This window comes from Acipenser ruthenus, chromosome 1, assembly GCF_902713425.1.
Source record: "Acipenser ruthenus chromosome 1, fAciRut3.2 maternal haplotype, whole genome shotgun sequence".
Lineage (NCBI taxonomy): Eukaryota > Metazoa > Chordata > Actinopteri > Acipenseriformes > Acipenseridae > Acipenser > Acipenser ruthenus.
In genome coordinates this window covers 60,925,209-60,947,514 of record NC_081189.1, presented here as the reverse complement: position 1 = coordinate 60,947,514, position 22,306 = coordinate 60,925,209, and the positions used below count along the sequence as shown (strand labels likewise).

General features: G+C 40.2%; 1 protein-coding gene across 4 annotated transcripts in view; it reads right to left on the bottom strand.

The window, feature by feature from the left end:
- The window catches only part of LOC117420989 (tumor suppressor candidate 3-like), a 109,605-nt gene that overhangs the window by 34,751 nt on the left and 52,548 nt on the right, over nt 1–22,306 (bottom strand). For 2 of the 4 annotated variants that reach the window (XM_059026900.1, XM_034034817.3), the window contains exons 3-6: nt 12,091–12,208; nt 10,501–10,641; nt 4,155–4,295; nt 3,973–4,062 (exon numbers count right to left, since the gene is read on the bottom strand). In XM_059026900.1, coding sequence (XP_058882883.1) covers nt 3,973–4,062; nt 4,155–4,295; nt 10,501–10,641; nt 12,091–12,208 — 490 coding nt within the window. The remainder of the gene's footprint in view (nt 1–3,972; nt 4,063–4,154; nt 4,296–10,500; nt 10,642–12,090; nt 12,209–22,306) is intronic. The other 2 variants (XM_059026911.1, XM_059026915.1) reach the window with 1 other exon arrangement.

Sequence of the window (22,306 nt, the reverse complement as noted above, 5' to 3'; positions counted from 1 at the left end):
CAAAATAAATCATCTTGCATAACAAGACCCCAATTAAGGTACAGAACAAATGTTGAGATAGTAGTATTCACATCAGAAAACCTACGACACCATAGCAGTAACTTAACACTAGAAGCCCCGCAGCGGTCATTTTGACAGTTTTTGGTTTTAAAATGTAATTTTCTTCAGTCGTGTAACACATATGGGGCTGGGCGTTCGTGTACCTTTCTGTCTGTATGTATTAAATATTCTCACAAAGCATGAAACGCGGGAGTGCAGAAATAAAGGAGATTTATTACAGATTTACTACACAGGAGGCTGTGTGGTCCAGTGGTTAAAGAAACGCGCTTGTAACCAAGAGGTCCCTGGTTCAAATCCCACCTCAGCCACTGACTCATTGTGTGACCCTGAGCAAGTCACTTAACCTCCTTGTGCTCCGTCTTTCGGGTGAGACGTAGTTGTAAGTGACTCTGCAGCTGATGCATAGTTCACACACCCTAGTCTCTGTAAGTCGCCTTGGATAAAGGCGTCTGCTAAATAAACAAATAATACTATATCTAAAAGCCCCGGGAGCAGTCACATTGATGGCCACACATAAAACAATTGTATTTTGATTATACAGAACGGTATTCTACTTTATTATTTTTATTTACCAGTCTGAAATGTGTTTAGCTGTAATCAGATCCTGAGTGAATGACTGACAGTCTATTGTTTTCAATCAGTCTTTTGAAGGCTGGAGCCTCTTGCCAGCTGTGCTGCTTTCGTCAGTCAATTAGCATCGGGACGTGAAAATAAATACCAGAGACCGTTGAGTTTTACTACGCAACAAAATATCGAGTTGATGTTTTGGATCAGATGGCACGGAAGTATTCCGTGAAAGCTGGCTCCCGACGGTGGTCTGTTCAGGTGTTTTACAATGTATTGGACCTAGCAGCCATCAACTCCTGGGTACTTTACAAAGAATGCATGGAGAAGAATTTACCAAGTAGAGAATATATTTTACAGTTACCACAGCAATTTCGCAAGAAGCATTTGGAACAGACTGAGACTGCCAAGCGTGTACCCACAGCTGAAGCTGGCAACCCCGCTGAGAGCCGCAAGAGACTCCAATGCCAGGTTGGTAAGTGCAATAAAAATAAAACAGCTGTGCCCTGTGCAGAAAGGCGGCGTGGAGAAGCACATTATCTGTGTTGATTGTGAACAGCCTTAGACTCAAGGTAAAAGAATACCCTTTTGTCGAAAAAAAGAAAAATAAATTAGACTTTTTTTATACAACTTCTTGTGCAGTGCGCTTCTGTAAAATGTTTTTTTTTCTAAGTTTATTTATCTACGTTGTTCAGTTGCTTTTGCTCATCTGATAATAAACCGATTGCTGTTGAAAAGTTAAAAATGTATTGCTATCGTTTCAGTATTATAAATATGTATGTTGTAAACCGATGTCTGTTCAGATGTTTTTTTATTTACATTTTCTTGTTTTGATTTGTAAAATAAATGTTCATTATATATATATATATATATATATATATATATATATATATATATATATATATATATATATATATATATATATGTATGTATGTGTATATGTATGTGTGTGTGTGTGTATATATATATATATTATATATATATATATGCTTCGGTTGTTCAGATGTTTACATGACGTACACAATAAAAAAAAATTAAAAAAAACTAAATTACATCCGACTGTTTCTTCTTTCTTTATACTATTTACAGGTCTGCCTTAACTAAGTAATATAGTCAGAACCCAGAACCAAGCATATTCTACATTAACTGAAATACAACATTTATTTTAGGTGTACAAAATTAGTTCAATAGAAAAGCAACTTTTCTGTCATGCAATCTGCAATCAAAGTCCTTTCAAGTACGAAACGTAACCATTACCGAAGGGTATTTACATGATGCAGTCATGCCCACCCCCAAGGGTATAAATGACTATAAATGCGCGCACAGATCTCAGTGCCATGTTTCCCTTCAAGAACTGACCACACAGGAGAGCCTATTCAATCTAGTTTTCAGCATTGGAGGTAAAATAGTAGAAATGGACGACAAAGCAAAAGTATATTTCGGTGATTGATTGTGTCAAGATATTTCCCAAAGAAACTGTACATGCAGATGTAGGTAATTGTTTTGCAAATCTTAATGTGTCTTTGGAGAAAATACGATTGATCGCTATTTAGCTTCAGAATCACACATTAAACAAAAGGCTACTACAGAGGCTGGTGAACAGAACGTAAAATAAACAGCTTTCAGAAACCAAAACTGGAAAGTCAGCCCAGACTAAAAGTATTACTGTCGGCAAGTTATCTAGCACAGCCAGCTCGCTTCAACCTGCTGCTTACTTAATTTTAGACCTGAATAGCCACGTTTTCTTTGTTTTGACTCGGTACAAATAAAATAAATTGTTGGATGGGACAAATAACATGACAATGAATGTGCTGCATATATTGCCTTTATTAAAGTATGTCAGATGCCCTTGGGTAAATGAGTTTTGGGGCTGTTTAATTGATTTCCACATTGGTATAACTTGGCAAAGCTTTGCCTTAACTTCCAGCCAATTCAGTGGATGCAGAACGTATAATCTCAATGTATGGGTTTTAGTAAGGAAGCAAGTACCACTATTTTTAGGCTTTAGAGTGTTCTGAAATACTGTCTACTTAGGTTTATTTAATGTTTATCAGGTCCGTGTAATGTTTACGAAATCCTAATTTTATTCCGCAACCTACCCGTGAAAAATACATAAATCAGCGATTTAAGTAGACCCTATTAATAATGCATCGATTGCTTTAAAGGAATAACATTTTTGAATAAAAGATAAATAAATAAATCCATGTAAGATCCCCATTAAAGCAGAACATTTTTGTTTAAACGTTTAGTAAAACACTCATTTCGTTTTGAATGTATTTTTGATTATCGTTTTAAATGTTTAAACAGCTATGCAGATTTATCATGCAGTTCAGTTCAACTATAGCAAATTCTTTTGGGGTAAAAGGAAGATCTGCACATGAACACTCTGCTTCAGAGAGTGCCCATTTCAGAATTTTCATTAACTAATGCACATTAAGGTAATTGTGAGTTTGTGCAGTACATTTTCACTTGGAAGCCTGCCAACAAAGCATGCAACAACGAAGTACACTACACTGAAAACATTTACAGTAGCTGAGCACAATCTTCACCGGGCGGGGCAGGGCAGTGTTATTGGTAGGGTTTGGATTGTTCACCACATGCTTTATTGCAATTAAAATAAAGGGGGTGGTTTTACACCAAAAAAAACCACATTAATTAAAAAAGTTATGTATTGAGAAAAACATTTTCTAAATCATTGTGTCCTGAGATATTACTCCATGACCTCACCCCACAATCATGTACTCAATCTAAGAAGTATTTAAATGTAAGTTCACTGCACATTATTGTTTATTTAATTATTATTAGCTTGCTATAAAAATGGGGAAAAAATTGCCAGTACTCACATAAATTTGAGGTTGACAATAATGTGAGTACCGGCATTTTTTTTTCATTTCTACAGCAAGCAAAAAAATTGTCCAAAAAAAAAAAAAAACACATGTATTACCACATGTATCCTTATGTGTTTAACATGTACATTTAAATCTGCTCACATAACATGAATATCAGGAGAAATAAAATAAAACAACTAAAGGAGTCTGCTTTTTTTTTTCTTTTTCCTCATGAGTTTTATATAAATCAGTATTTAAAAATATATAATTATTGTTTCTCAATAACCTAAATATGATGAGCAGGGTTAACACATACCACACAAATACAGATCTAGAAACTATCCCCTTTCAAAAGCAACAAGGAAATAACAAATGCTGAGACCATGGTTAAGTTAATTTCAAAAACACTCAACCAAAAAATAGGGTAAAAAAGATGAGGTCACCAAGTTTTACCTAACAAATTGAATTAAGCACAGTAATAATTATTACTGCTTTGAAAAATCTAAAGTTGTTCTCTTACCACCTGTCCATTCTGCGGGTTCTTATGTGCATATGGAGGCCCACGTATGTGATTCCACATCTGTCCTGATGTCATGGCAAACACCACACACTAAAAAATGTAAGACAAAGTCTAGTAAATCTAGTATCCTCTTTAATATTTAAAACACAGAAAATGTTACTGAATACAAAATGCTTACACACCAGAGCTGCCATTCCCCAGCCAGTCTTATTGTAAATAAACTCCAAGTTGTTTCTTCTCAGGTAAAGCAAACCACCAACTAGAGACACCAGAAGAGCCAGTGCAATAGTACCTGAATAGTTTGGAGGTCTAAACACTCGAATCTGGTGTAAAAAAAAAAAAAAAAAAAAAAGTCAATTTCATCATATAAATCAAGCACATACTTAATTTAACATACCGGACAAATTGCCCAGACCTTCATTGTAAAAATCATATTTTCTCTATCTCTGTTCTGCTTTAATGTCCAGAAACAAGAGCAAGTACCCCAAAAAGCAATTTCAAATTTTTATGATGGATCAATCTCAACAACGCACAGCTTTTTGATACTCTCTCCAGTCATTACTGGAGTCTGCATAATACTGACAGGGAGACTTAATGGGGAGTATTACCTTTCTTCTAATTGATTCCTTTAGATTAGTCCCTTTAAAATGAATGTCCCTGTGATAAAGAAATAAAGAATCTGAGCTGTAAATCTCCCTCCCGACCCCACTGTGTAAGGTTGGTGGTACACTTCCCCATAGATCGGTCGACTCGACGGAGGGCAGAAACAGGAAGTCGGCCATCTTGGAGGAAGCGCGTAGCTACACGTACACGAAACGAATCCCATGCGATCAGCTGCGGGCCAGGCAGCTATGCGAGTACGGCCCCTTGCGCTGACAACATAACATATTTTGTGCACTATGGATGTGGATTGGGGATTATTTGTGTGTGTTTTTGTTTGGGTTTTCAAGCCTGTTGTGTACCCCCCAAATACCATTGCTGGTAGAGGGACAGCTCTTTTTGTTTCTGTTTAATAAACACAGACTTTTTGGGAGAAATGCTGTCTGGACAGTCACGTTATACACCACAACACTTGCATCAAGATTACAGTCCTGTTCGGGCATTGCATTACCCATGAAATGACAACCTTTTATGAACATCAAAAGATGTATGAAAGTATGTTTTTAACAATCCAACTATAAAATATATATATACATGTATCAATTTACATTCCTCTGGATTCAGACATTATAAATAAGGGCTTCTGTTTTCCGGGTTTTAGCAATTGTATTTTTCGGTGCTTATTTTTAGCTATTTTTGAGTTTTATGTAAAATCGTTTTTTTTCTGGGCTTTCGTTTTTGATATACCGTATGAAATTAGTGTTCCCTTTCAAGTCGAAAATAACCATCAAGGTATGGGATATCGCCGTCAGGCAGTAGGAATTGCCTGTTCTCTCCTTTTAGGTTGTAGAATAGAGTTAGAGGACGCGCTGTGCGCTTGGCCTTAGGCCGCGCAATATTTTGCAGCCTCGGTCTCGCTTACAGTTAGACCCAGTGTGGAGCCTGCTGCTGCAGCCACTCCAACAAATACCACCCGCGGATTGTAAACATCGCACTGCGTGGTAGCTGTAGGGCTGTAGCCCACTTTTACAGTTATATTTGTTGCACTTATTACATAGCTGCTGCAGTCCTCTAAAAAAAATAAATAAATAAATAAATAATAATATTCCCATACGATATACAAGGAAGACAACCACCAAGTGCACTTTTACAGTTGCCCTTTAACATAAGGTAAGTATAGCACAGCACCACTGTCCTTTACTGGGAAGCGCTACGCTGGTGGAAAGTTCCATCGAACATCCGCCAGGGCGTACGCTTGGGTCCCATCTTCCGGAGGGAAGTCATCACGACCGACGCTTCCAACCAAGGTTGGGGAGCAGTCTGGAACGGGACAGGGACCCGTGGAGTGTGGTCAGAACCCTGGAGGTCAGCCCACATCAATGCTCTGGAACTCAGAGCGGTGGACCTTGCCCTTTGGCACTTCTTGCTAGTGCTTCTAGGCAAGCACGTGTTAGTGCAGTCAGACAACACCACGGTTGTGGCATATATCAACCGCCAGGGTGGCTTGCGGTCCCCCGGTCTTCACCGGATGGTAACACAGATGTTGCTATGGGTACAACTGCGTTTAACCTCTCTGCGTGCGGTCCACCTATCGGGCAGAGTCAATTACGCAGCGGATCTCCTATCCAGAGGAGGCTCTCTTGCGGGCGAATGGCGTCTTCACCCTCAGGTGGTAGAGCGCATCTGGGAATGGTTCAGCACAGCGCAAGTAGATCTCTTCGCTTCGCAAGAGACCACGCACTGCCCCCTATGGTTCTCGGTGAAGGACCTCGATAGCCCCCTAGGAGTCGATGCACTGGCTCACGAGAAGCTCAGGGTAGAGCAAGCGACAGCGATTCTGATCACTCCTTGGTGGCCTCAGAGAATATGGTTCCCGAGTCTGGTGCAGTTGTTGCACGGTCGCCCAAGGGAGCTTCCTCTGTGAACGGACCTGTTGTCCCAAGCCCAAAGGGCTATGGCACCCGAACCCCAAGCTCATGCAGCTATGGGCTTGGTCCCTGAACGGGAGCACCTGTCAGCCTTAGGGCTTTTGACGGCGGTGATTTCGACCAGAGTGCCAGAGCGCCCTCTACTACGTCGCAATATACGTATAAATGGCAGTTGTTTCAGGGTTGGTGTCTGGCTGAGGGCCATAACCCAATATCCTGCCCTATGGCAGTGATATTACAGTTTCTACAGAAACTGTTAGATGAAGGGAAATCTCCCTCTACACTTAAGATGTATTTAGCCGCCATATCGGCTTGCCATGTACGCATTGACGGTTTATCACCAGGTTGCCATTTTCTGGCATCTCAATTCCTTAAAGGCGCAAGACGCTTGCGACCTCCAAGGACGACCAGTTTACTGTCATGGAGCCTTGACGTGGTGCTAGAAGCCCTTACCAAGGCACTGTTCGAGCCTCTCCACAGTGTGGATATGAAGTGCGTTTTTGCTATCAGTGGTATCAGCCAAATGCGTGGGCGAGTTACATGCACTATCGGTGCATTCATCATGTACTCGTTTTGCAAGAGACAGTTCTAAGGTCTCCGTGTATCTAAATCCGGCCTTTTTACCCAAGGTCATATCCCCGTTTCATATGAACCAACCAGTTGAGTTGATGGCGTTCCATCCTCCTCCTTTTTCTTCCCCAGAGGAAGAACGGTTACACATGCTCTGCCCCGTGCGGGCATTGAGGTGTTACATTGACCATACAATGACTGTGAGGCAAACAGAACAGTTGTTCATATGCCATGGTTCTAGGACTTTGGGTCAGCCGTTGTCTAAACAATGCCTTTACCATTGGATAGTGGATGCTATTAAATTAGCATATCAATCTGCAGGCCTTCCGCCACCAGGGCAGTTGAAGTTGCATTCCACTAGGGGTATGGCGATATCCTGGGCCCTCTTTAGAGGGGTGCCGGTGTCTGACATTTGCGCTGCAGCCAGTTGGGTTACACCACATACTTTTACGAGGTTCTACCGTTTAAATGTACTGGAATCCTCTGCTCAGTCATTTGGAGCATCCGTGTTACACTCTATGACGCCCTAGTTGGCGGTCATATTGAGTATTGTCACGATATGGTGTTGATTTCCACCTTAGGACAGGTGTCATTGCGAGCGTAGACGCTGAGGCGCGGCTCTGTATACGCGTAGATGTATTGCCTACGCAGTTGTGTTATGACGTAAGTCTGTCCTACTGCCGAGAATCCTCCCTTGCGACGGCTTGGGCACACTGTTCCCATACCTTGATGGTTATTTTCGACTTGAAAGGGAACTATAGGTTGCGGATGCAACACCGGTTCCCTGAAAGAGAAAATAACCATCAAGCCGCGAGGTCGCTTCGGAAGCCTTCACGGCCTGAAGCAGGAAGTGCATTCTGCTCGTGGCGTAATGTAAGCTTCCAGGGGGGCGGGCTTACACGTCAGCTCGCGCAGAGGCCTATCGGCAGCTTTGCTATAAAGCTCAGCCAATTCCTACTGCCTGACGGCAATATCCCATACCTTAATGGTTATTTTCCAAAATGCTTGAGCGGTTTTTTTGTGTCAAAATTTGTATAGTAGTATTTTGACAGTACATGCACACTTAAATTGTACCTTCTTTCCTTTGCTGTCTTCCACAACGAAATCCCTATGGTCACAGGCACATTCTTCAGGGGTTTTTGTGTGTAGGCATTTTTGTACATTTTGTCACAATTCTGTTTTAAATCCTCCGTATCTTAACTGTAATACAGCTTGAAATCCTGCTACCAAACCTCCATCCTGATTGTAATCTTGTTCTAAATCTCGCAAGCGGAGTCAACAATAGAAATGTAGGAATGTGCCGTCATTCAGTAGTTGTGGCGGGTTTCACCCTTTGTGTATTGTAACACAGCAGGGAGGGGGTTAATCCTCCCTGCATGAAAAATTTTAATTTAATTGTTTTGTTTAATTGTTTAATTTAATTTGTTAATTGTTTTATTGTTAATTATCCCCTGCACCTGGGTAGTAATTGCAAATTAGGACCAAGTGCAGAGTATATAGGAGGTGCAGTCAGTCTGCACAGGGCTGCTAAGGAGAAGGAGGCACAAGGGGTGCTCTGCTTCCAAGCAGTCATTAAAAGGACAAAAAGTAAGTTTAAAGAACGGAGTGTTTGGTTGTTGGTCAGGTAAACGGCTTAGCCGACCTGCGGGTTAGTTTAGGTTGCTGTCTGTGTCATAGTTAGTGCTTGTGAGAGCTAGGTGTTTATTTTTGGTTTTGCTTTGTTTGTATTTTCTGAATTAAAAAAATAGCGCATCCGCGCTTTAAAAACTCCATTCCTGTGTCCTGGGTCTATGCTTTTAAAGGGGCGACGAACACGAGTGGGTGCTGTTCATTCACAGTATGTAATGAATACTGACGTAATACAGACAAATAATTTTTACCGTAAATAAATAACAAATACATATATTTATTTATTTGAGAGAGAGAGAGAGAGAGAGGGACATGAATAAATCATATCCGGGTGAACAGGTGGTGGGGGCGGAGGGAGTGGGAGAGTCTAATGCTTCAGCGTATGATACTCCTTGAAGCATGGAGCAACGCACAGAGCTTGGCGCCGCCTCTTCGCTGTCACTTGAAGAATATTTATCATCAACATCGCTTACGTCTTCACTGACACACTCGCTGACATCTGATTCAGTGGAAGAATTGTATGTATTTGAATTTAAATCGGAGTCTGAATTCAGTATTATTACTAATACTTCTTTCTCACTGAGCGATTTTCGCCGGTTTACAAACACTGTTGACAATTCCATCAATATCTGGCAGAGGGCGCAAGAGACCAGTAAAATGTGTTACAGAAACCTACTGTTACAATATTATGTGATCAGGGGTTGTGTAGGCTCAGTAATTCAAGTTTGAAGTTGCAGAATGTACCGGTACGTTCATACTACTCAAAAAGGGTGAAAGTATTGAGAACGATTCAATGACAGATGCAAGTCAGGAAGGCGGAACATTGCCCAGCAGCACTGGGAAATGTATTTATTATTATTTTTGTAGTAGTTTTTTTTTTTTTTTTATGGGAAAAGGGTAAAGTCAACGTGAATTGATTAACCATTTCCACAGTTTTTCCGGTGTTTTCCGGTGTTTATTGGCTAGCCACCGATTTATTTTTTTTTTTGTATCGGGGGTGTTTTATCGGGTTTTATCGGTTAAAACCAAAAATCAGAAGCCCTAATTATAATATTAAATATTCAGTCGCTAATCATTATATACAGTTAAAAATGTCACCCTCCACTTATTACAACCACATTCATATGTCCCAGCCAGAATATAATAGTCAAAGGGCTTTGGTTATTATTACACTACAATTAATATCACTCAAATTTAACAGAAAGACATCCGATTTCCACCCCACTTAATATTACTTTGTAAAATAAAAGCATAAGATTACAAGGTGTATGTAAGTTGATGTACACAGTTATGAAATATTCAATGTAACACAACATAGAATACATAACATTGCAACATGTAGTGTATGTGTTCCATTTCCTTATGTATAGTCTATATTTAAAATACTTATTAATGAATGTTATTTTAATCAAGGCAATACAAATCAGGCATGTTTGTTGTATTAAATATGTGTTGCATTTTGTGTTTTAATGCCAGGTTATTGGTGAGCACCTGATAAACTGCTCAAGATTTATGCACAGTCCCTGCAAAGTGATATTAAAACATGGTTATCTGTAAATGTATTTTTACACTGTTTCCTTTTAACTCACCCACTCAGCAAAAACAAAAAAGCATAAATCTCAAACAGTTGCCTACAGTGGAAGGCAATCATAGCATACACTTTCTAAAATATCATCACTAACTACTTGAATATCAAACAAAGGTTCGAAGCAGAGGTCTTAAGAGCATGATTTTTGTCAGCTTAAAAAAGCACAGAAAGTTCTGAAAGTTCACACTACCCAGGCTTTGTCAGGCGACTTACTTGCACATCGGTTCTGTCAGCAATCCACTTAGCAAGCTGCTCGGCTGCAAAACCGATTCGCTGCAGGTCAAAAGTGTCCGCTCTTTTGGGCTTGCCTTTTGGAGGAAAATGCATAAACGTAGGGGCCGAATTCATGTTGAGCTGTGAAAGAAAGAAATGGTGCCTATAAATGATAATTAAGTCAAGCCTACATTGTGCATATCAAACAGCTTTTGTTTAGCAATTCACGTGTGGGTGACATCTTTTATTAAGGGTTCTCACTAGTTGCATGGCACAGATTTAATTACTGCAGTTTTCCAAGCTGGAATTTGAATTATATGTCATAACTAAAAAATGTTGTGTTTTTTTTTTTTTTTTTTTTTTTTTTTAAAGGCATGAATAATGCAGAACAGCAAAAAGTATCTGAGAAAGTCAATCCTTTGCTAGCTGCCTGAACACATTTGCTGGAATTTATATGTAATACTGTTAATTTTTTTTACATTTATTTCAGAGAATGCACTTAACTACTAAAGTATTTATCAGAATTACATAACACAAGCAAGTATACATAACTATCTAGAAACCAACTCTTTGGAAAATGGAGAGATAGAGAACACTTAATGGTCTCAATTTAGTAATATGCGCATTAAAACTTTGACATAAATTGCATCGTTTAAAGTGATTAACACTTATAAAAAATAATCGCAAAAAAGGAGGAGCTACTCATCCATATGCTACAATCTTCAGCAAGATGCTTATTTTCATTTACATACTTCACTTTGTAGCACACACTTAATATAGATTTTGGGGGTTTCAATACAGAGTATATTGTTTCACAATAAATAATCATCATCTACAACGATAGTTATTTCTTTAATTGCAACTTAAAAGACCAAAATGAAAAAAAAGTGTAATCTAGAATACATCAAATATCAGTGTTAATCTCTCCTTATACCAGCACAAACAGGATATTTTCAATGAGAAAATGGAATTGACATTTCTTTTAATATCAGTACATTACTTATGCATACTAGGACTTTCACAATACCTCAATATACTTTAATATCGGGTTGGACTGTGGCACACCAGGATAAGTGGATGAGCTGCAACTTAACATAACATTTCCTCTGGTTCAGCCTTTATCATGCTTTTGCTAAGCTTATATTATAGTGTCTGCATTAACCACAGTTTACCATACTATACAGCTGTACAGTTTGTATACTGTTTTACCATGTTTCAGAACAGACTGCCTGTAGTTCCATCATGCTTTGGCTTGGCTTCGTTGCTTATTAAAACTAAACCTAGTGTAAAAAGGATTTGTTTGCCACATTTGATGTGAGGTTTTTTTTTTTGTATTTAAATATATCTTTAGAGGCAGGTATCATTTATATCATTAGCTGGCTTGTGGAAATTCAACATAAGATGATAAATGTGTAAACCTGTTTTTAGGCAGATCCAAGTAATTCAAATTATTCTATTTATCTACACTATAACAATGTGTTTATGGTTTCTCCAAGTTAGTGCACTGAGTTATCACATGACAGAACTCTTACGCTTAGAAACATTAATCAGCTGGAGAAAGTTATTGTGCACAGCGACAGGCAATATTACCTGCTGAAACACATCCGCCCCCTCATCATAGTCCACCACAGTGAAGAACAGTTTGTTAGAAAAAGCAGATGAATAGCGCCAAGAGTTAGCCAGCACCTGGTATTCTTCATTAGCTTGTCTATGAGAGAAGAACAAAATGTAAGAAAGAAAGAAAGAACAAAATGAAAAAAACAGTATATGCAGAGTTAGTAATTGGGGTAGTGTAGGAGAAGCATAGCATCTGTTACAGACACTTCTGATTTCAGAAGTCAGTAGGCAAACACAAGGTAGCTAAACTGCCTACTGGTTCAATAGGTAGCAATGTGGTTTCTAATTAGTTTCTTTCAACTGAAACCAATAGACTGAAAAAAGCCAATTAACTAAGCTCAGTTAAAAAAAAAAAAAAAAGTCTGGAAACATTTACAGCATTTAGGAGTACTCTTCTCATACAATTAGCTGTTGTCTATGTCCCGTCCCCGTCCCCGTCCCCGTCCCCCCTGCTTCAAAATCATTTCAAACTGGTTAATAGACTAGCAAGCACTGTCAATATCAGCTCAGTTTTATACAGTGCAAAACGTTTTAACGTTTTGTTTTGTTTATGGACTTTGCGATACCTGCATGATGCCTGCATTAATGGTGGTATCTACAACGTATCGATAATAACAATCAACCATTTTGTTACAGACTTTCAACAAGTCTGACACAAACAATTTTGTCTGTTAATTAAAACATTGTTAAAAAAAAAAAAAAAAAAGAACACCAAAATCCATTCATCCATCCATTATCATTAACCGCTTATTCCTTTACAAAGTCGCGGTGAGCCGGAGCCTAACCCGGCATACACAGGGCGCAAGGCGAGACTACACTCTGGACGGGATGCCAGTCCATCGCAGGGCACCACACACACACTCGCTCGCTCACAGACGGCAATTTAGAGTGACCAATCAACCTGGACAGCATGTCTTTGGACTGTGGGAGGAAACCGGAGTACCCGGAGAAAACCCACATGAACACGGGAAGAACATGCAAACTCCACACAGACGGTACCTTAGAGGATTCAAACCTAGGACCAGAACACAAAAATGCTTAACGTAAAAAAGAAGTCCTACTACAGTAGCAGGCAGTTTATAGTGCCTCTGGGATTCTAATTGCATCATCAATTCCACATTTTTTAAATCCATTGATGGAAATGTCCGGTCTACTTTTAATGTTTTCAAGCAAATTGGCTTCATCACTGCTGTTCTCATACCCACTTCGACATCTGACACATTATGTCCAGCACTTCTTTAACATGTTCTGTATACCAGTCTGACAGAGGGAGGGATCTCTACGAGTACTGTATGGAACCCTCTGATTGGTAGAAGTATTATTGGCGATCCAATCAAAACAGCCAATAAAGCCCAAATAAAGTATCCGCCCGTTATACAGTATAGCCTAGGACAGGGGTAGGCAACCCTGGTCCTGGAGTGCCCCAATCCTGCAGGTTTTGTAGGTTTCTCTTAATCATCAATTGCTAAATACCTGGAGCACATGGTAATGCTGACCAATTAAGCTAATAATTGAATCAATTAGGGCTTGGGTAAAACAAAAAACAGAAGAAGTGTCTGGCACTCCAGGACCAGGGTTGCCTACCCCTGGCCTAGGATACAGTCCGTCAGTTTGAGAATCACTGCTCTAAACCATTAACATGGTCAGCTAAAAGGGCAATTAGCCACAGCCAACTGTAAGAACACACATTATTGATAAATAAGTTCTACTGTAGAACAACTATCATACAAAAGAGCTAAGAGAAAAAAGTCAACATAATACATAATGGTTGTTACCTGGTAATTTGTGAAAAGGTTTGTGCGATACAACTTTTGAAAACTACCAACTTATGATATAGCTGGTTACTCAGATTTACAGTGTATACAAGTTATTATGTATTGGCAGGCCATGTCTTTAAGAAATATAATAATCCATTTGTTTATTAACCCTTTGCGTTTCCCTTTCCGGATGTAAAAAACAGGTCTCTAGTCGTTTTTTCTCCGGAAAAAGCCGAGAAAACCATTCAATGGCCGAGTGAGACCAATAGCAACCGAGAGAAGCTGAAAAAAAAGGGGGTGGATCTGAGCAATACACATAGCCCCAGCAACACAGAGATAACACGGACATAAACAAACAAGATAGCTGCTTCTGCATCCAGCGCTCAAAGAATATCACAGACATTTGCAGAGCTTTTTGAGATGTTATAGTAATAAAATAATGCCTTGGATTGTATTATTGAGGAGTTTGGTGATAAAACGAGTGATCAGGAGATGATTTATCGGTATGCACGACTAGGTATGTGAAAAATACAGCGAACAAGGGGTGGGATGGGGCTGGAGATGCAGTACTGAGTGTCCTGTTGATATGCAGTGCCTTTTAAACCTGTTTTACTGTGAAAAAATACTTAAACAGCACGTCTAAAATAAACTGCGCGTGTGAAAATAAATTGGACCTGACGCGCCTGAGACACGCTGAATAAATGGTCTGCAAAGGGTTAAAGAAATAAACTAACCACTGGTTCATTCAAATCTTTCTAGGAAACCTACTAAATTTTAAATAAATTATAGCTTTTTGCTGCTGTGCACAAAATGTTTCAGTCACTGAGACATTTGGTAGATATATCCTGAGCTACATACATACATACATACATACATACATACATACATACATACATACATACATACATACATACATACATACATACATACATACATAAAATAAATAAATAAATAAAATGAGAAGGGGGTGGTTGAGGGGAGACCAAAGGGTTAGTTTTTCGTGCTTTGTTAATTCCAAATGGGATAATGGTCATATGCAATTAGTTACAGTTTTTTTATGATTATAAATAGACTTTGTGGGAGTCAACTATACAGCCAATGCCACAGTTATTCAACATATTTTATAAAAGCAACCTTTTAAATTAATGAATATGCAATTACTTTCTTTAGTTTATCTACAAGGCAAATTCTGTTTTTTTGTCTTTTCTGTTAGTACAACAATTCTGCATACTTTTTTGACACTTTATTAATGTAGCTATCTGTCAAACACAAAATTGACAGCTGTTGGAAACATATAATTGTTTAACTGACATTAAAGATTAATTTTGTAACTTTGCCCGTCCTGTTTATATCCCATCTTCGTACAGTATAGGGATGTGCTTTTGGTACATTTTTATGAACGTTTAAATGCTATGCAGGTGTCGGTGTTTAAACCATATCTACATAAACACACACTCTTTATATTACATTATGATGTATAATGACAGCCCTGGTTAGTATTGTCCAAGCAAAGAACCCCTAAGTAAGCAAATAACGTTTTAACATAGCAAAGACTGAGACTGCAAAGTTTAAAAAAAAAAAAAAAAAAAAACCCACCACGTACACACTGAAATTAGTGCTGTCAGTCGACTCTTTTGATTGGTTAATTTATGGGCATTAGGTGATTAACCTCTAGATTCACCCATGCACATTTTTTATAAAGGTAACGATCTTATAGTGGCAGTCCTGCATGTAATACTAAAAAATCAATAGAATAAAAATTAAAATAATAAGCCCAATGGGAATTTGGTCTTTTTAAAACAGTTGTATTTTTATTTTTACCTTAGTAAATGTCAGTCTTTATTTGTACTGCACTATTGAGATGTACCTGTGCTGGGCCCTGTGGGCACAAAGTGAATAAACTAAACTAAACTAAAACTTTTTTATATAAATACAGGAAAACAATTCCATCTTTGGTTTCTGTGACAGTTTATAAATGACTCAACCTTCGGTCTTGTAATTTAAGACGTCACAGAAATCCTAGAAGGAATTATTTTCCTGTAACTCACTGAAGCCCATCTATTATTCTATATATACATGGTAAAATGGATTCCATAGCATACCAAAAGATATTGGACAATCATCTGAAACCCTCTGCTACAAAACTTGGTTTAAAGCGCACCTGGACTTTCCAACACGACGATCCAAAGCACACATCAAAATCTACTTCAGAATGGTTAAAGAAGAATAAAATCAAGGTTCTGGAATGGCCTAGTCAAGTCCTGATCTCAATCTGATTGAGAATCTTTGGTATGAATTGAAGAAGGCTATGCACAAGAGAAGTCCTCAGAATTTTAATGAACTGGAATAATTGTGTGTTGAAGAATGGTCAAAAATCACTAAAGAATCATGCCAAAAGCTCATTGACAAATATCCTAATCGTTTAAAAGAGGTTATTATTGCTAAAGGTGCCTCAACTAGCTATTCATTTTGTTTTTCTTGTCAGGGTATGAATACTTTTGAATTAGCATTTTTGGAGTCTTGCAAAAAAATTGCTGAAATAAATTACTGTAGATATCTATTTCTTGTAGCTTTATTTCCTCATCCACAAAAGCAGAACTTTTGCTACAAAAGATTTTTCCTATAATGCTTTGTTTTTGAGAAATTTCTAGAAATTATAAAATTTCCATTGGGGTAGTAAACTTTTGACTACAACTATATATATATATATATATATATATATATATATATATATATATATATATATATATATATATATATATATATTGTAATATAGCGGGTTGTGAGAGACGGCAGGGAGGGGGTTAACCTCCCTGCAAGAAAAAAAAAAAAAACATGTGGAAATGCACCTTTTTGTTTAATTGATTTGCTTATTGTTTAGTTAATTGTTTTATTATTAATTATTATCCGCACCTGGGCATTATTAAAAATTAGATCCAGGTGCGGAAGTTTAAAAGGAGAGCAAGCAGTCTGCTCGGGGCTGCTGAGTGGAAGGAGGCAGTAGGTGCGCTGTCTCCGAGTAGCCAAATGAAGAAAAAGTAAGTGCTGTTGAAACCAGTGTGTTTAGGAAGGACGGGAAAACAGCTTAGCTGTCCCGCATTAGTCAGGGTGTTCCTGAAAGTCGAGTTAGTGCTCCAGAAGAGCTAGGTGTTTATTTTGATTTTTGTATTTGTTGTGTTTTCTGTTTATTTAAAAAATTGCGCAAACGCGCTTGGAAAAATCCATTTCTGTGTGCCGGGTCTATTCTTAAAGGGGCAACGAACCCGAGTGGGTCGAGTCTTTTACATTTGGTGGCAGCGATTGTGGGCGCCCCTGGAGACCCAAATGGATTTTAAAGAATTAATTGAGATGTTCAATAAAAACACCGCTGCTCAGGTGGAGCAGATTAAGAAGATGGAGAGGCAGAGACAGGAGCTGGGCGGGGCCCCGTTGATAATACAAGAGCGGGAGCCAACGGAACTGGAGCGGTTGCTACAAAAGTGGGAGCTGCCGTCCCGAGAGCCAGAGGGGGTGGAACTACCGTCCCGAGAGCCAGAGGGGGAGGAGCTGCCGCTGCCGGAGCCCAGAGGGGAGGAGCCACCGCTGCCAGAGCCCAGAGGGGAGGGGCCGCCGCTTCCAGAGCCCAGAGGGGAGGAGCTGCCGCTGCCGGAGCCCAGAGGGGAGGAGCTGCCGCTGCCGGAGCCCAGAGGGGAGGAGCTGCCGCTGCCAGAACCCAGAGGGGAGGAGCTGCCGCTGCCGGAGCCCAGAGGGGAGGAGCTGCCGCTGCCGGAGCCCAGAGGGGAGGAGCTGCCGCTGCCAGAGCCCAGAGGGGAGGAGCTGCCGTTGCCAGAGCCCAGAGGGGAGGAGCTGCCGCTTCCGGAGCCTAGGGAGGAGGTGAAAAGCGTACCTCCACCACAGCCCCGACCACCACCCCTACGGTCCAGTCCGGCGTCGCTGCGTCCAGTCCCTTACCCCTTGCTCCTGGACACCCTGTCGGTTAGCCTGGACCTCCCTTCACTTGACCTGGAGCCCAGGAGTCGGCAGGATCGGGCACAGTTCTCCACCTGGTCCCCTGCTCCGCTCCTCCCGGACATTAAGACGTCGCTGTGCTGCTCCCAGACGTCGCGTACGCTCCCCCTGGTCGCTACGTCGCTCCCCCTTGCTGACCGGACGTCGCTGCACTGGGTCCCAGCTGCAGACCTCTGCCCGCTACTGCAGCCTCCAGTGCCCCGGTTGTCGTGCCGGTCGCCCCTGACAAACCGGTGGGGTCCCTCGTCGCCGGTGCGCGGTCCCTACCTGGCTGACCCAGGACGTGGACCGATCCACCCTCGAGTTCGCCCGTGGAGGAGGGCGAAAATTGACATTTATGGACTCGAGGGTGGGTGGTTGTGTTTTAGGGGAGGAGGTGGCCGTCTCATGGCCGGTGTCTTGGAAAGACAAGGGGGGGGATGTGTAATATAGCGGGTTGTGAGAGACGGCAGGGAGGGGGTTAACCTCCCTGCAAGAAAAAAAAAAAAAAACATGTGGAAATGCACCTTTGTTTAATTGATTTGCTTATTGTTTAGTTAATTGTTTTATTATTAATTATTATCCGCACCTGGGCATTATTAAAAATTAGATCCAGGTGCGGAAGTTTAAAAGGAGAGCAAGCAGTCTGCTCGGGGCTGCTGAGTGGAAGGAGGCAGTAGGTGCGCTGTCTCCGAGTAGCCAAATGAAGAAAAAGTAAGTGCTGTTGAAACCAGTGTGTTTAGGAAGGACGGGAAAACAGCTTAGCTGTCCCGCGTTAGTCAGGGTGTTCCTGAAAGTCGAGTTAGTGCTCCAGAAGAGCTAGGTGTTTATTTTGATTTTTGTATTTGTTGTGTTTTCTGTTTATTAAAAAAATTGCGCAAACGCGCTTGGAAAAATCCATTTCTGTGTGCCGGGTCTATTCTTAAAGGGGCAACGAACCCGAGTGGGTCGAGTCTTTTACAATATATATATAATATATATATATATATATATATATATATATATATATATATATATATATATATATATATATACAGTACTGTGCAAAAGTTTTAGGCAGGTGTGAAAAAATGCTGTAAAGTAAGAATGCTTTCAAAAATAGACATGTTAATAGATTATATTTATCAATTAACTAAATGCAAAGTGAGTGAACAGAAGAAAAATCTAAATCAAATCCATATTTGGTGTGACCACCCTTTGCCTTCAAAACAGCATCAATTCTTCTAGGTACACTTGCACAAAGTCAGGGATTTTGTAGACATATAGTCAGGTGTATGATTAAACAATTATACCAAACAGGTGCTAATGATCATCAATTCAATATGTAGGTTGAAACACAATCATTAACTGAAACAGAAACAGCTGTGTAGGAGAAATAAAACTGGGTGAGGAACAGCCAAACTCAGCTAACAAGGTGAGGTTGCTGAAGACAGTTTACTGTCAAAAGTCATACACCATGGCAAGACTGAGCACAGCAACAAGACACAAGGTAGTTATACTGCATCAGCAAGGTCTCTCCCAGGCAGAAATTTCAAGGCAGACAGGGGTTTCCAGATGTGCTGTCCAAGCTCTTTTGAAGAAGCACAAAGAAACGGGCAACGTTGAGGACCGTAGACGCAGTGGTCGGCCAAGGAAACTTACTGCAGCAGATGAAAGACACCTCATGCTTACTTCCCTTCGCAATCAGAAGATGTCCAGCAGTGCCAGCAGCTCAGAATTGGCAGAAAACAGTGGGACCCTGGTACACCCATCTACTGTCCAGAGAAGTCTGGTCAGAAGTGGCCTTCATGGAAGACTTGTGGCCAAAAAGCCATACCTCCGACATGGAAACAAGGCCAAGCAACTCAACTATGCACGAAAACACAGGAACTGGGGTGCAGAAAAATGGCAGCAGGTGCTCTGGACTGATGAGTCAAAATGTGAAATATTTGGCTGTAGCAGAAGGCAGTTTGTTCGCCGAAGGGCTGGAGAGCGGTACACGAATGAGTGTCTGCAGGCAACAGTGAAGCATGGTGGAGGTTCCTTGCAAGTTTGGGGCTGCATTTCTGCAAATGGAGTTGGGGATTTGGTCAGAATTAATGGTCTCCTCAATGCTGAGAAGTACAGGCAGATACTTATCCATCATGCAATACCATAAGGGAGGCATCTGATTGGCCCCAAATTTATTCTGCAGCATGACAACGACCCCAAACATACAGCAAAAGTCATTAAGAACTATCTTCAGCGTAAAGAAGAACAAGGAGTCCTGGAAGTGATGGTATGGCCCCCACAGAGCCCTGATCTCAACATCATCGAGTCTGGGATTACATGAAGAGAGAGAAGCAACTGAGGCTGCCTAAATCCACAGAAGAACAGTGGTTAGTTCTCCAAGATGTTTGGGCCAACCTACCTCCCGAGTTCCTTCAAAAACTGTGTGCAAGTGTACCTAGAAGAATTGATGCTGTTTTGAAGGCAAAGGGTGGTCTCACCAAATATTGATTTGATGTAGATTTTTCTTCTGTTCACTCACTTTGCATTTTGTTAATTGATAAATATAAACAATTAACATGTCTATTTTTGAAAGTATTCTTACTTTACAGCATTTTTTCACACCTGCCTAAAACTTTTGCACAGTACTGTGTGTGAGTGTGTGTATATATATATATATATATATATATATATATATATATATATATATATATATATATATATAAACACACACACACACACACACACAGTCAGCACTTGGTTATCCATTACTCAGATACATGTCAGTCGCGTTTTACCGCCCTTGGGTTAAGAATAAAATCAATCCCCATTATATACAATTTATGTAACAAATCAATGCACTTACCTGTCACACGTGATTTATGACTTTTCTGATTTTTCTGATACAAAGCCAATCTCTTCAATGTTACAATTTATCTGAATATCCGTCAAAGCCCGTTTAAAAAAAAAAAAAAAAATCTCTCTAAAGCCAAATCAGTCTGGCTTACATTGTGCAGTTACACAACGCTTCAGCCAGTTTCATCTGACGAAAATGCAGACAAAACAAAGAGAACGAGACAAGCTAGGGTAATGTAACAGTTAATCATTAAACAGTTCTAGATACTTTGATGTACTCTTTTTTGGATCTTTTGTTGCTTTTGTGCATTTTCAATCTCAAGTGAACTGTGACATTAGGGCCTCATCGAGCACTATATTCTGCAATTTTGAATACTGACTTGGGATACGGTTTTAATTCTGGAAACTGTGTTGATGTTTTTTTTTTAGATGGTTTTGCTAAATTGTATTGCCTTTTACATTTTATACAGTTCTGTGCATGGATAACTTTGACAGAAATACAATGATTCTTGGTGGTAAATCTCCTGACCTCTGAGGACGCTAAGCAGCAATAACAGAGTTCCCTCGACGGGCTGGCCTGACAGTTCTTTCCCAGGGTTCAAGGGAAGTCAGCCAGCTAAGAAGGGGGCGAGACTCCGTTGCAATAATGCATTGACCCGGAAGGGAAACGACGTGGCAGCCGCAAATTGGAGAGGCAGTTGCACTCGTTTACCAAGGGGTCATGTGTGACAGCATAAAAAGGGGAGAATTGCAATCTGTTCCTTCGCACTGATTTTGTGTTAATGAACTGAGAAGGACTGTGAGAGACCCCGTAACTAGTGAAACAGTATCGTGAGTGTTTTATTTGTTTGTCTGTTGTTTGTAAATCACTACACGGCTAACACCAGATTCCAGAGCTGTCGCCGAGGACCAGCACTAAGCCGGAACAGCACTGTACTACCGTCACAAAATAAACTGTATCACCCACCACGAGCACTACTGCACGCACCCATGACTGGTGACCGTGTTGGTATTATTGTGGGGCAGATACTTATTGTTGACTGTTTGGGTCTGCAAGCCCGTTATTGTTTACCCCGTGCAGTACACATTGCTGTGTATTGCCGGAGGATTATTGTTTCTGGTCACCAGACCTGGATATAAATAAATACCACTTTCCAAACCGGATTACAAGGCTCTGTCTGTTTTATTACCGCACTGCATCACTCCTGCACCTGTTTCCACTTAGCCAATAACATTTAGATTTCATTTTACTGTTAGGTCATTAAATGGGAAATTTTACATACTGCTACAGTACGCACAAGATTTAAAAGTATGTACTGTATTATTATTATTATTATTTATTTCTTAGCAGACGCCCTTATCCAGGGCGACTTACAATTGTTACAAGATATCACATTATTTTTTACATACAATTACCCATTTATACAGTTGGGTTTTTACTGGAGCAATCTAGGTAAAGTACCTTGCTCAAGGGTACAGCAGCAGTGTCCCCCACCTGGGATTGAACCCACGACCCTCCGGTCAAGAGTCCAGAGCCCTAACCACTACTCCACACTGCTGCTGTATTACAGTTAACGTGTTGTCTCTTTAGTTTTGGCAAGGGATATTTTCAGAAGCATATC